The sequence below is a fragment of the Cervus elaphus genome, chromosome 11 (genome assembly GCF_910594005.1).
Source record: "Cervus elaphus chromosome 11, mCerEla1.1, whole genome shotgun sequence".
Taxonomy (NCBI): domain Eukaryota; kingdom Metazoa; phylum Chordata; class Mammalia; order Artiodactyla; family Cervidae; genus Cervus; species Cervus elaphus.
The window spans coordinates 34,042,182-34,056,448 of record NC_057825.1 but is presented as its reverse complement, the minus strand read 5'-3'; the positions used below and the strand labels follow the sequence as shown (position 1 = coordinate 34,056,448).

The following is a 14,267-nucleotide window of genomic DNA, read 5'->3' as shown; positions in this document are numbered from 1 at the left end:
CTGGCTTCTTTTACTGAGCATAATGTTTTCAAGGTTCATCTACCTTATAACATGTATCAGTACTTTTATTCCTTTTGTGGCTGAATAATATTCCATTGTATATACCAGTCTGTTTATCCATGTATCTGTTGATGGGCTGTTCCCACCTTTTGGCTGTTGTGAACAGTGCTGCTATAAACACGTACATGTACATGCATGTTTAAGTAGCTGTATGGGCCTTTGAGAGGCTCATTGTTTTTAAAGATTTAAATAGGAGAGAGTAATCTTCCTTGTCCTTTGTATTAGTTTCTACCCACTGAATCCTCTGGGAAGTAGCAGTCCTCAAATAACCTAATGCTGCATTCCCTGAATTTAACAAGTTTATAACTGGAATGTGAGAAGTGAGGGGAATTAGCCTACTCTGTTGGGTTCCTGTGGTCCAGCTTCTAAACAACGGCATGAATCATCTTGTTTTTAGCAAGTTTCACTCCAGCAGCATGGCTTTTGGAAACTTGGTCTAATAACTGGTGGTTTCCTCACCTCTAAGCTGTTTTCTTCTAATGCTATATCTCAGATCAGAACGGAATCTGGGCCTTAATGAACTGCACATACTGATCTTTAGTTCTGTTTTCAGGTATATTAAGAAAAGACATGTAAAATATGGAAATCCTGTTTCTAGCCATTCTACTGAAATTATTAAAAATAAAACAAAATTGGCTGCCAAAGTTTCCATTTTTGCATCTTTAATGAAATTTTAAGATGCTAGCTAGCATTATTGGTATAACGGGAAAAGTCATTTATTTGCTTTAGGAAAGCTAGCTAGGGTCTGCACAGTAGAGGATAAGAAAAACAGGAGAAATTTAAAAGAATAATCTCTCTCCTGTGAGCTGGGTAGATTTTACCAAAATTTCTCTGAAATGTCATTTCCCATTGTATACAGCACTTTTCTCTCCACAGGAGTCTTTAAATGATGTATAAAGTATACAATTATCACTTCATCTGCTAAGGAACTATATCTTTATTCTAATTGATGATATAATTCTTACCTGGCTATTTGGTCAAAAACATCACATGAAGCACAAAATTCAAATTAAGAAACCTTCACTTGCTAAGGCTGAGCTCTTTAATATTTTTAAAATATCAATTAGTAATTAATTATTGATGACCTATTATGTGCTAAGAATTATGGGACTGGGAGAAGGAGCTGATTAAAAGTATTAGGCCTGACCCATCCTATACCTGATTAGAATTGGGGGTTTGGGGAACAATCAGATGGTGTAGGATTTAAGTGGGGCTTGGGAAGTGAAAAGAGGATGGTATCATTTCCTGGCTGGGAAACCTGGACAGAGAATTAGTACTGGTATTGGAAGAAAGTTACCAAAAATGGGTACCCTGGGCAGAGGGGAGTCCCCTAGAGTTGGAGATATGAAAGGAGAGTTTAGAGAACCCCCTGTTGGAGGCTTTATAAAAGCTATTCCTGTAGCCCATTAAAGTAAAAAATGGATGTCCCCTGCAATCTCATCCAACTCAAAGATTTTGAGGTTGGTTTTATTTTAGGTCTGTTGAACTTAAGGCAAAGAGAAATGCAAAATAGAAACATTTGAATTGTGGAATGGAACTTTGGAAATGAATCATTAAGCCATAGGAGTGGAGGTGAGCAGAATAGAAGACAGAGGGCTGTATTTTGGGAAATGCTCCAGTAAGAAGGTTGATTAAACAGTGGTGCTGTTTGTTTTATTCTGGTCTGTGTGTGATGGTTATGTGAGCACCTGTACCATTCTGAAAGTTCTTTATGTCTACAGTGCCTGATCTAGTCGTCTGTTGTTTAGCCCCACAGTGAAATTTACCCTGATTGTCTGTACTGAAAGGACATGGAAACATGGCCTCATCTAAAACCTGTACAAGTTTACTTTGCTTAGATACCCTGAGGGACCTTTAGATGTAGATTTATTTAAGCTTAAACAAATTGCATCGTATTCTTAGGCTTCTTAAAAATAAAAATAAAATATCCTTTGTAATAAGAGTTATTGTTAACCATTAATCATAATATTTCATTCAATTGTGAGGTATATTTTTATTGAGCAAATTAACCTAACTGCCTTATAGCAGTTTCTTAAAGATAACAAATTCCAAGTAGAAAACCAAAATCATTAAATTACTCAAGATAAAAATGAACAGATGAAGCAAAAGAAAAACAGGTAGAAAATGTTCTATGGCTTTCTTAGCAACATTAACCTCTCTACTACGGCCTTGCAACAAGCTCAGATTCGAGTTCTGACGAAGGAACACTGTTTGATGACACAGGTACAGCTTACACTGAACTCAGGAGAAATGTCTGTCAGTTGTGATGAGGGCGGCTAAACAAGAATCCATCAACATGGGTACAGTGATCCATGTGTAATGAAAGACTTCCACAAGTTAAGAGTTGTGCAGTCAGTACTCAACTGAGTCATGGCCAAGGTCATGGTCCAAGGATAATTGGAGGTGATGTTTTGACATTAAAAATTCAGGCAGATATAGAAAATGAAGGTCTACTTGTCAGGGCAAAAAGCCTGTTAGGACACATTGCATCGGACCTCACCTGATTTAAGTATTTCCTCTTCCTCCATTCCACTGAAGCCAAATGTTAGAAGGAAGTTATGTCTAAACATCAAAAACCGGCAGCTCAGGAGGACCATGGTAGGATAAACAGCTCAAGGTTCAATGACCCAGCATGAGCCCAGGGTCCTTGCTTCCCAAGGGTAGAAAGAAGCCATGAGCAGGTGTGGACCCTGACAACCCACGCAGCAAATCAGCAAACAGGGAGGACCTTCACAAATTACCTGGTCTCGCCTCCTTCACACAATGGGATAGTCTAAACTGTCATATAAGTCATATAAACTGTCATATAACTATCAATAATCTATTTTCTCTTAAGGATGGTCAGATTCATATGCACACTACTATATTTAAAATAGATAACCAACAAGGACCTACTGCGCAGCACAGAGAACTCTGCTCAGTATTCTGTAATAACCTAAATGGGAAAAGAATTTGAATAGATACATGTATGTGTATACACTGAACGCTTTGATGTACACCTGAAACTAACCCAACATTTTTTAATCACTGTGCTCAAATATAAAAATTTTTTATTTTTTAAAGGCATAAAGGTCTGTGACAGAGGCAGTAAGTTAGAGCAGTTCTACTCAAAATCTGGTCCTCAGGGCAACCTGTCACTGATCAGGACAGTACAGAAACTTGAGAGTAAGCAGTTAGGAGCATTTTCAGCAATCTGAAGGTACCGTTATAGCTATTGAATATAACAGTAATAAATTAGGCCTTGTATTTTATATGACTCGTATTTTTATTTTACTGTTATATTTTAAAAATTATTAGTTCATAATGTATAGAAAATGAAAAAAAGGAAAAAAAAAAACAGAAACCTGATCCTTGACCATAAAAAACTTGAAAAGCAATGTATCCATCACGTTAGCCATAAAAGTACCCTTCTAAATGTTAGATCGTGTGCTAAGTTGCTTCAGTTATGTCCAGCTCTTTGCGACCCTATGGACTGTAGCCCACCAGTCTCCTCTGTCCATGGGATTCTCTAGGCAAGAATACTGGAGTGGGTAGCCATGCCCTCCTCCAGGGGATCTTCTGACCCAGGGATCAAACCTAAGTCTCTTATATAAGTCTTCTGCATTGGCAGGCGGGTTCTTTACCACTAGTGTCACCTGAGAAGCCCTCTATGTTAGATTACTGTGGGACAATCCACTGATTGTGCACTGAGATTTTAATCTTCAAAGATCAAAACCTAAGTCACCAGGCCTTTATAGATAATATACATAATGAAGTGAAATCTCTTTTCTGAACTCTGTTGAAAGATAACTGGCTAAAATTAGTTGGCTGTATTGATAGAAATGCATGTTCAAACACTAGGATCCTATGACCCTAACCAATATGACTCATATAGGAAGAATGGAAGAAACAGTTGGATTATCACAAACCCACCACCACTCTCAGATAAGCAGGCCTGATAATGTAGATTGAAACATTAACTTTGCATGTTAAAAGCCATCATTCAGTAAGGGTAAACACCCATTTATCTAGGATTTAAACAACCAGACAGCATAAACTGGAATTTTATGTATTCTTCTTTCATCTTTTATGATAAAGCCACAAATGACAAGTTACAAAATTACTATGAGGGTTTTCCTCCAAAAAAAAGCAACTGCTGAGTTTTGTTATGTGACAACAAATGCAGCTTATAGTCTCTTCAACATGCTGTTCATTGTGACCCTCAGGCACTGAAAAGCCACAAAATCTCTTGAATCACAAAGATTAAATTATGTTCAACTTAGATTTACTGTTAATTGTATCTTCATGTATTCTAACTTTGAAACTCAGGAACCTGTTTTAATACATGTGATCATTTTTTTAGCAGTATATATCATTTCATGTGTCCCTGGGTATGCTATCTTGGTCCCCTGTTTCATTTACCTCAAGTATATGTTGATGGGTGCAATTACTAGATATTTTCTGCCATTCAAGGATTCTAAGCAGCCCATCATTCCTCACCCATTTGACAGTGTTGGTTATCATGACCGCACTAACCGCAGTTACTCTCCTCATCACTGGTCATAGCTATGGACTGTGGAAGCCGCTAAGTGGCCCTCCCTCAATGCAGAGAGATATTTCCAGTCCTCGGAGTGAATGAAGCACCTCAGTGCCCTCAGCATGAAGAACTGCTCTTGTTCCCAACACCATCCAGCCCTTTACTTTTCCATGATCCTAATTCACATCCCTCCACAGCCGCACTGTCCAATACACTAGCCACTGGCCACATGTGGCTATTTATATCTCAACGTAATTCAAGTGAAATTAAAAATTGAGTTCTTCATCAGAAAGAGAAAAATAAATATCATATATTAACACTTATGTATGGAATCTAGAAAGATGATACTGATGAACCTATCTGCAAGGCAGCAATGGAGATGCAAACATAAGAGAATAGACTTCTGGACACAGGGGGACAGAGGGTGGGAAGGAGGGGGTGGAACAAATGGAGGTAGCATGGAAGCATATACAGTAACATTTGTAAAATAGATAGCCAGTGGGAATTGGCAGTATGACCCAGGGAACTCAGACAGGGCTCTGTGACAACCTAGTGGGGTGGGATGGGGAGGGAGGTAGCAGGGAGGCTCCAGAGGATTGGACATATGTATACCTATAGCTGATCCATTTTGATGTATGGCAGAAACCAACACAACATTGTAATTATCCTTCAATTAAAAATAAAGAAAAAAAATGAGTTCCTCAGTCATGCTGGCTACATTTTCAAGTGTCTGTATTGGGCAGCACAGATATAGAACATTTCATGATTGCAGAAAGTTCCATTCTACAATGTTCAGGTAGGGCTGAAACCTGGGATTTCCTGAAGAGCACCTGGGTTCCGTAAGTTACCTTGGCTTATGTGTGAGTGGTTGTCCCTAGTTGCTGCTGACTTGGCTTCTTTCACCTGCAACAGCCTGACACAGGCTACCTCAGACTATGTGGTTTTCCCAGAATCTTTCTTCCTGAAAGTATTTCACTGCTGCAACCAAAAGAATGTGAGGGTGCCTTCAAGAAGGCTGTTCAAAGAAAAACCTTGGCTAGAAGCTTCCTGTAGCCATAATCAGCATAGTCTGGATGCCTGTAAGTCATGTCCCTTTTAAGAATGATAAGCTAGATTCAAGGAAAATGAACAGACAAGCAATTAAGACAATCAAATACTTACAGAACACCTTTAGTGCACAGGACTGGGGGAGGGATAAATATATGCTAAGCTAGAGTCTCCAGTAAGCTTTTAGGAAGATGAGACTTTAGGACTGGGCAAACATGATAAGATGGTATTCAATTAAGTGTTTAATTATATGGTATCCATGAGGAATGCTGTAGGAGTTCTGGAAATGAAAGGAATAACAAGGGCTAGAATCGAGAAGGTAAGCCTTAAGTTGATGCTTGAAAAACAGGTGAGGTTTGATTAGGTAGAGGAGAGACGAAAGGACTTCTGAGTTCTTGTAAGTAGAAGGCAAGGAAATAGGCATAAATATATTGTACTCACAGCATGTTTTTAACACAAACACTGACCATTCAAGTTAGGAGTGCCTCTACTAACCACTCTGAAAAACAGAAATCCTACTATTTTGCCAACTGTGAGTTTCGGAGGAATATAAGCAAGGGGAAGCAAGCCTGGGCCATGTCAAAATCAGTCTGGAGTCAACAAACACAAGCCAAAGAAAGCTTTCGGATTTTACAGTACCTTAATGCCAGTGTTGGACCCTGATGGGCCCCTTGCCCCCAGCAGATTCTGCAGGTCCCTTCAGACTCCCACTGAGCTGACCTCCCAATGGAAACCAAGCAGGACTATGCTCCCGCTCTTCACTTCCACTCAGACACAGCTTTCCAGACACTCTCCCAGCTCTAACAATGCAACCAGCAGCCTTGACTGGAGGCCACACATTGTAATCACCTGGGGACCTTGCCACTGTCCCACCGGCCACAGGGGCTGGTTTAATTGGTCTGGGGTATAACCTGGGCATCCTCAGGCTGAGAAATCTTGGCTTCCTACCTGCCTGAGATAACTCATACAAGTCCCACCCTACAGCCTGGGTCAGGTGGAACAGTTTACAGCAAACTGTAAAGCATTTTAATTAGGATAATAGCAGAACTGAAATTCAGTTCCAGATGCACTGATTCTCACAAGCGCCATTTTGCCTCATGGCCACATTTAAAGTTTTCACACATTTGACAGCCAAAGTGTGAAGGGAAAATGGGAAAGCTTCCAACAATGCCCATGAGGATTCCTTTGTAACTGTCATTATTCCAGGGGTCTTGCCCTTGTAGCATTCACGGTGGTTTTCAAGGTACTTTCACTTAGCTGTCAGTGATGGGCAATGAATGACTCCTTTGAAAGTGAAAGTGAAGTCACTCAGTCATGTCCGACTCTTTGCGACCCCATGGACTGTAGACTACCAGGATCCTCAGTCCATGGGATTTTCCAGGCAAGAGTACTGGAGTGGGTTGCCATTTCCTTCTCCAGGGGATCTTCCCGACCCAGGGATTGAACCCAGGTCTCCCGCATTGTAGGTAGACGCTTTACTGTCTGAGCTACCAGAGTAGCCCAAATGACTCCTTTACTTGGCTTCTATTCCTCTGACTTCTGGTTCAGTTTAGTTCAGTTCAGTCACTCAGTCATGTCTGATTCTTTGTGACCCTGTGGACTGCAGCACACCAAGCTGTTCTGTTCATCACCAACTCCCAGAGTTTACTCAAACTCAGGTCCATCCAGTCGGTGATGCCATCCAACCACCTCATCCTCTGTCATCCCCTTCTCCTCCTGCCTTTAATTTTTCCCAGGATCAGGGTCTTTTCCAATGAGTCAGTTCTTCACATCAGGTGGCCGAAGTATTGAAGTTTTAGCTTCAGCATCAGTCCTTCCAATGAATACTCAGGATTCATTTCCTTTAGGATTGACTGGTTTGATCTCCTTGCAGTCCAAGGGATGCCCAAGAGTCTTCTCCAACACCACAGTTCAAAAGCATCAATTCTTCGGGGCTCAGCTTTCTTCACCGTCCAACTCTTACATCCATACATGACTACTGGAAAAACCATAGCTTTGACTAGACGGACCTTTGTGGGCAAAGTGATGTCTCTGCCTTTAAATATGCTGTCTAGGTTGGTCACAGTTTTTTTCCCAAGTAGCAAGAGTCCTTTAACTTCATGGCTGCAGTCATCATCTGCAGTGATTTTGGAGCCCCAAAAAATAAAGTCTGTCATTGTTTCCATTGTTTCCCCATCTATTTGCCATGAAGTGATGGGACCAGATGCCATGATCTTAGTTTTCTGAATGTTGAGTTTTAAGCCAACTCTCTCACTCTCACTTTCGCCCAGAGGTTCTTCAGTTCTTCACTTTCTCCCATAAAGGTGGTGTCATCTGCATATCTGATGTTATTCATATTTCTCCCAGCACTCTTGATTCCAGGTTGTACTTCATCCAGCCCAACATTTTGCATGATCTACTGTGCACATAAGTTAAATAAGCAGGGTGACAATATACAGCCTTGATGTATTCCTTTCCCAATTTGGAACCAGTCTGTTGTTCCATGTCTGGGTCTAATTGTTTCTTCTTGAGCTGCATACAGATTTCTCAGGAGGCAGGTAAGGAGGCCTGGTATTCCCATCTCTTAAAGAATTTTCTACAGTTTGTTGTAATCCACACAATCAAAGGCTTTGGCATAGTCAATAAAGCAGAAATAGATGTTCTTCCGGAACTCTCTTGCTTTTTTTATGATCCAACAGATGTTGGCAATTTGACCTCTGATTCCTCTGCCTTTTCTAAATCCAGCTTGAACATCTGGAAGTTTGCGGTTCACATACTGTTGAAGCCTGGCTTGGAGAATTTTAAAGCATTAGTTTGCTAGAGTGTGAGATGAGTGCAATTGTGCAGTAGTTTGAACATTCTTTGGCATTGCCAAAATGACAAATGAAAACTGATCTTTTCCAGTCCTGTGGCCGCTGCTGAGTTTTCCAAATTTGCTGACATATTGAGTGCAGCACTTTAACATCATCACCTTTTAGGATCTGAAATAGCTCAACTGAAATTCCATAACCTCCACTAGCTTTGTTTGTAGTGATGCTTCCTAAGCCCCACTTGACTTCTCATTCCAGGATGTCTGGCTCTAGGTGAGTGATGACACCATCATGGTTATCTGGGTCATGAAGATCTTTTTTGTATAGTTCTTTGTGTATTCTTAGCATCTCTTCTTAATATCTTCTGCTTCTATTAGGTCCATACCATTTCTGTCCTTTATTGTGCTCATCTTTGCATGAAATGTTCCCTTGGTATCTCTAATTTTCTTGAAGAGATCTCTAGTCTTTCCCAGTCTATTGTTTTCCTCTATTTCTTTGCATTGATTACTGAGGAAGGCTTTCTTATATCTCCATGCTGTTCTTTGGAACTCTGCATTCAAATGGGTATATCTTTCCTTTTCTCCTTTGCCTTTAGCTTCTCCTCTTATCTTAGCTATTTTAAGGCTTCCTCAGACAACCATTTTGCCTTTTTGCATTTCTTTTCCTTGGGGATGGTCTTGATCACTGTCTCCTGTACAATGTCATGAACCTCTGTCCATAGTTCTTCAGGCATTCTGTCTATCAGATCCAATCCCTTGAATCTATTTGTCACTTCCACTGTATAATCGTAAGGGATTTGATTAAGGTCACACCTGAATAGTCTAGTAGTTTTCCCCACTTTCTTTAATTTAAGTCTGAATTTGGTAATAAGAAGTTCATGATCTGAGCCACAGTCAGCTCCTGTTGTTGTTTCTTCTGACTGTATGGAGCTTCTCCATCTTTGGCTGCAAAGAATATAATCAATCTGATTCGGTATTGACCATCTGGTTATGTCCATGTGTAGAGTTCTCTCTTGTGTTGTTGGAAGAGGGTGTTTGCTATGACCAATACGTTCTCTTGGCAAAACTCTGTTAGCCTTTGCCCTGCTTTATTTTGTACTCCAAGGTCAAACTTGCCTGTTACTCCAGGTATCTCTTGACTTCCTGCTTTTGCATTCCAGACCCCTGTAATGTAAAGGGCATCTTTTTTGGGTGTTAGTTCTAGAAGCTCTTATAGGTCTTCATAGAACCGTTTAACTTCAACTTTTTCAGCATTACCGGTTGGGGCATAGACTTGGATTACTGTGATATTGAATGGTGTTTGCCTTGGAAATAAACAGAGATCATTCTATCGTATTGGGGGTTGCACCCAAGTACTGCATTTCAGACTCTTTTGTTGACTATGAGGGCTACTCCATTTCTTCTAAGGGATTCTTGCCCACAATAGTAGATATAATGGTCATCTGAGTTAAATTCACTCATTCTAGTCCATTTTAGTTCACTGATTCCTAAAACGTTAATGTTCACTCTTGCCATCTCCTGTTTGACCATTTCCAATTTACCTTGATTCATGGACCTAACATTTCAGGTTCCTATGCAATATTGTTCTTTACAGCATCTGACTTTACTTCCATCACCAGTCACATCCACAACTGGGCATTGTTTTTGCTTTGGCTCCATCTCTTCATTCTTTCTGGAGTCATTTCTTCACTCTTCTCCAGTAGTATATTGGGCACCTACCGACTTGGGGAGTTCATCTTTTCAGTGTCATATCTTTTTGCCTGTTCATGGGGTTCTCAAGGCAAGAATACTGAAGTGGTTTGCCATTCCCTTCTCCAGTGGACCACATTTTGTCAGTGGTCTTATGGTTATCAACTTCCAGTTGCTGGGGAGGAGGCTTACGTTTGAGTCAGAAGTAAACAAAGGAGATTGGGAGATGTTCATTTCTCTCATCCTTTTTTAAAGTAAATTCAGAAGAATAAATGAATGTGTAAGACATTTTGTGGGAGAGGAAATAGGGAAGATGGCATTCTTTTATGGCCACCTGATGCAAAGAGCTGACTCACTGGAAAAGACCTTCATGCTGGGAAAGACTGAAGGCAAAAGGAGAAGGGGGCAGCAGAGGATAAGATGGTTAGATAGCATCACCAACTCAACAGACATGAATTGGGGCAAAGTCTGGGAGATGATGGAGGCCAAAGGCGCTTGGCATCTGCAGTCCATGGGGTCACAAAGAGTCAGACATGACTTAGCAACTGAACAACAACAACAAAACATTGCACAAGTCATCTGTGCAACTCTGCAATGCACAAATAAAAGGACTTTTTAAGTCCTTTTTAAATAGGACTCAGATCTCCATTGCTTTTTGTCCACATTTCAATACAATAAACATTGGAACCTAGGCATAGATATGCTCCCAGTTGACTATATTGTTCTTATGAAAGGAATAAGGTATATAGCTTTATATATATATTCTGATGCGAAGAGCAAGAGTGTACTCATTGGAAAAGACCCTGATGCTGGGAAAGCCTAAAGGCAAAAAGAGAAGAGGGTGACAGAAGATGAGATCGTTAGATAGCATCACTGACTCTGTGGACATGAATTTGAACAAATTCCAGGAAATAGTGGAGGACGGAAGAGCCTGGTGTGATACAATCCATGGGGTTGCACAGAGCTGGACACAACTTAGTGACTGAACAACAACAAATTCTGTATGAGACTATAATGGTGGGTACATGTCATACACTTGTCAAAACCCAAAGATTGTACAATACCCAAGTGGACCGGAATGTAAGCTGCGGAGTTAAAGTGATAATGATGTGTCAATACAGATTGACTAATTGTAACAAATAGGCCACCTTACTCATTTTGTCTATGACTAGAAGAGTCCAAAGGAAAAACAGAAGTATCATTCCCAGAATGCATGCTAGGATGCTAAACAACAGAATTCAACTGTACCAACTTATCCAAGTTAGCTAGGGCTTTTTAAATTCCCTCCTCTTTGCCCCCCTTGTCAGGATCAGAGGAGAAGATAAAGAAGATTCTAAAACACCAGGCAGGTCATTCCAAAGTTGTCTTCATGTATAGTGATTTATAGTATATCAGTATATACTATAGATAGTACAGATATATAGTATGAATAACTGAGATTCTTCATAAATATTGAGGATTGTTGATGGTGGACAGCTCTGTCACAATAGGAATTTTCGTGTGAACAGATCAAAGTGAGAATGAAGCTATGGAACTTGTGACAGTCATTAAATGCTTCACATTTTAGGCAGGATATAAATGGAACATTAATATATAAAAATTCTTTGGGTTGAAATCAAGTCTAGCATCTTACATTAAGAAGATTAATTAGTTAATGTTTATAAAGTACCGTGCAGATATGCCCTTTTAAAATGCTAAGTATTCTAAAAACTACATTGTAGCATTTTACTAAGTGTAAAACATCTAATGTTCATCATTTCTTTGGTACAGGTTGGCAAAGATTCCTTTGGCAATGATTATATAGAAAACTTAAAACAGAATGATATTTCTACAGGTAAAATTTCGTCTTTCTTAAAGTTAGTTTTTATAACTTTCTTCTGGAATCTGGTTATAAGAAAAGTCGAATGTAGATTAGAGTTATTAGATCCTCCCCTGGTGGCCAGAGAATTTTTATGCTCAGCTTTGTCTAGTCTTGCTTGACTACCCTTTGGTTACTTCTTTCATATACATTTCTCCAGATGGGAATAAAATGGTAGGAGGTTACAAACCTTCATCTCATAGAAATGTTTCAAAAGTAGGTGACAAGAGAAAACAGGTGCTGCATTCACAGAAGATATTTTAAGAAAAGTCATTGAATGTCATAGCTGGAAATGATCTGAGAAACCACTGATGCTGATACCATCATTTTACAAGAGAGAAAACTGAAGGCCAGATTGGTTCTGAATGTGTCCAAGAGCACACAGCTAAGCTGGAGCCAGAGCTAGGACTAGAATGCAGGTCTTTGGCTCCAGTTCAGGGCTCTTTGCTGCTGCCAAAGGCTGCCTGATCAACATTTCCATTTACACGCCAGACCATAATCCTTGATGAGATGCAAAGCTTATGAAAATGAAGAGAATCAAACAAGTTCATTTTATGAGTTTGACCTTTAGTCTTTCATCTCAAGTCTGTCATTTCTTTCACTGAAGAAAAGAAATATGGTGGTCTAGGAAAATGCACATGTACAAATGTGAATAATCTGAAGGAATTGGAAGCGGGGGTGGTTTGCTGGGCTGCCACTAATGTAGAAAAAAGGCACAACTAAGTGTGAAGACTTGTATGTTCCTCATTGTGTAGGTGATGGGTATAAATTAGCACTAATTACTTATTTCTTTTTTATCATTCCAGATGGTTAAAGGTTAAAAAGTTTTTCCAAGGATTAGTGTTGCATTGAAATTGTTAAAAAATAGATTATCCCTGCCAGGCTGTACATACGTGATGATTTCTTTTTTCTTTTAGAATTTACATATCAGACTAAAGATGCTGCGACAGGAGCTGCTTCTATCATTGTCGATAATGAAGGTATATGTTTTGCACATTGGAGTATCGTTTCTAGAACTAGAGCAGAAACATCCATTTTTTACTCTATTCCTGTGGATCTCTTACCATACCCACCACTCCAAGGCCTAATGTATGGTCTTTCCAATGTAAATATATATGTTTCCCTTTATTTATACTTCCCAAGTTGATCGCTCAAATACAAAACTGTCCGTCCAATACAAATGAAGTGATATAGTTGCCTCAAAATTATACTTATATTCTGTAGCATCCCATTACCCTTCATGTGAACCCAGAATTGATATTTGTCTCTAAAAGTAGTTAAGTATTCATCTGTCACTTCAGTTATAAGTAAATACATGTAAATAGATAGGTGCAAAGGAAAGTTGATGAATCATATTTATAGAATATTTACTGAGCAAATGGCAGCAACCAATTGCTTATAACTTGTTAGTGTTCAATTTCGTCTACTCTTTAAACAGCAATCAAATCTCAAAAGTCTATATATACAACGATATCTGTCACAGGACCTTACAATAGCTGAAATGTGTCTTTTAAAAACAGTAACTTTCCAGGACTTCCCTGATGGTCCAGTGGTTAAGAATCCATGCTTACACTGCAGAGGGTGCAGGTTCAATTCCTGGTTGGGGAACAAAGATCCCGCATGCCGCAAGGGGCAGTCAAAAAAACCAGTAACTTCTCTTTACCCTCAAGGAAAGTTTTTAGAATTTCTGCCAACTATTTGAAGTATAAAAACACCTACATAAGATTTTTTTAAATCAGAGTTAATATTCAGAGGGCTTCCCACCACCCTCTGAATGGTGCTAGTGGTAAAGAATCCACCTGCCAATGCAGGAGACAAGGGTTCGATCCCTGGGTCGGGAAGATCTCCCAGAGTAGGAAATGGCAACCTACTCCAGTATTCTTGCCTGGAAAATTCCATGGACAGAGGAGCCTGGCAGGCTACAGTCCATAGGGTCACAAAGAGTCAGACATGACTGGGCACATACACACACACACAATGTTCAGAAGGGCCAAGCATTTCATGGAGCTCCTAGGACAGAAGAACCTACTGCACTGTGAGGAGTCAGAGTATACTATATTAAATTAGGATTTGACTGAACTGAACTATCCCAATATGTCTTTTATTTATAATGCAGTTTCACAAAATCATTTATCACAGAAATTATGGTATTTTTAGTCTACTTTAGTGATCTCGAAGTTGCAGTAACAACCCCCCAAAAATATATTCCACTTAAAAACAGTAGACCAAAGTTTTCATTCTAACAACAGTCTGTGTCCATTACTTTAAGCCATATCTTATGTAATTATCACTGCCAACAACAGCTCATT

At 39.6% G+C, this 14,267-nt stretch overlaps 1 protein-coding gene across 3 annotated transcripts in view; it reads left to right on the top strand.

The window, feature by feature from the left end:
• The window catches only part of RBKS (ribokinase), a 128,099-nt gene that overhangs the window by 30,782 nt on the left and 83,050 nt on the right, over nt 1-14,267 (top strand). For all 3 annotated transcript variants that reach the window (XM_043917468.1, XM_043917465.1, XM_043917466.1), the window contains exons 3-4: nt 11,871-11,934; nt 12,876-12,938. In XM_043917468.1, coding sequence (XP_043773403.1) covers nt 11,871-11,934; nt 12,876-12,938 — 127 coding nt within the window. The remainder of the gene's footprint in view (nt 1-11,870; nt 11,935-12,875; nt 12,939-14,267) is intronic.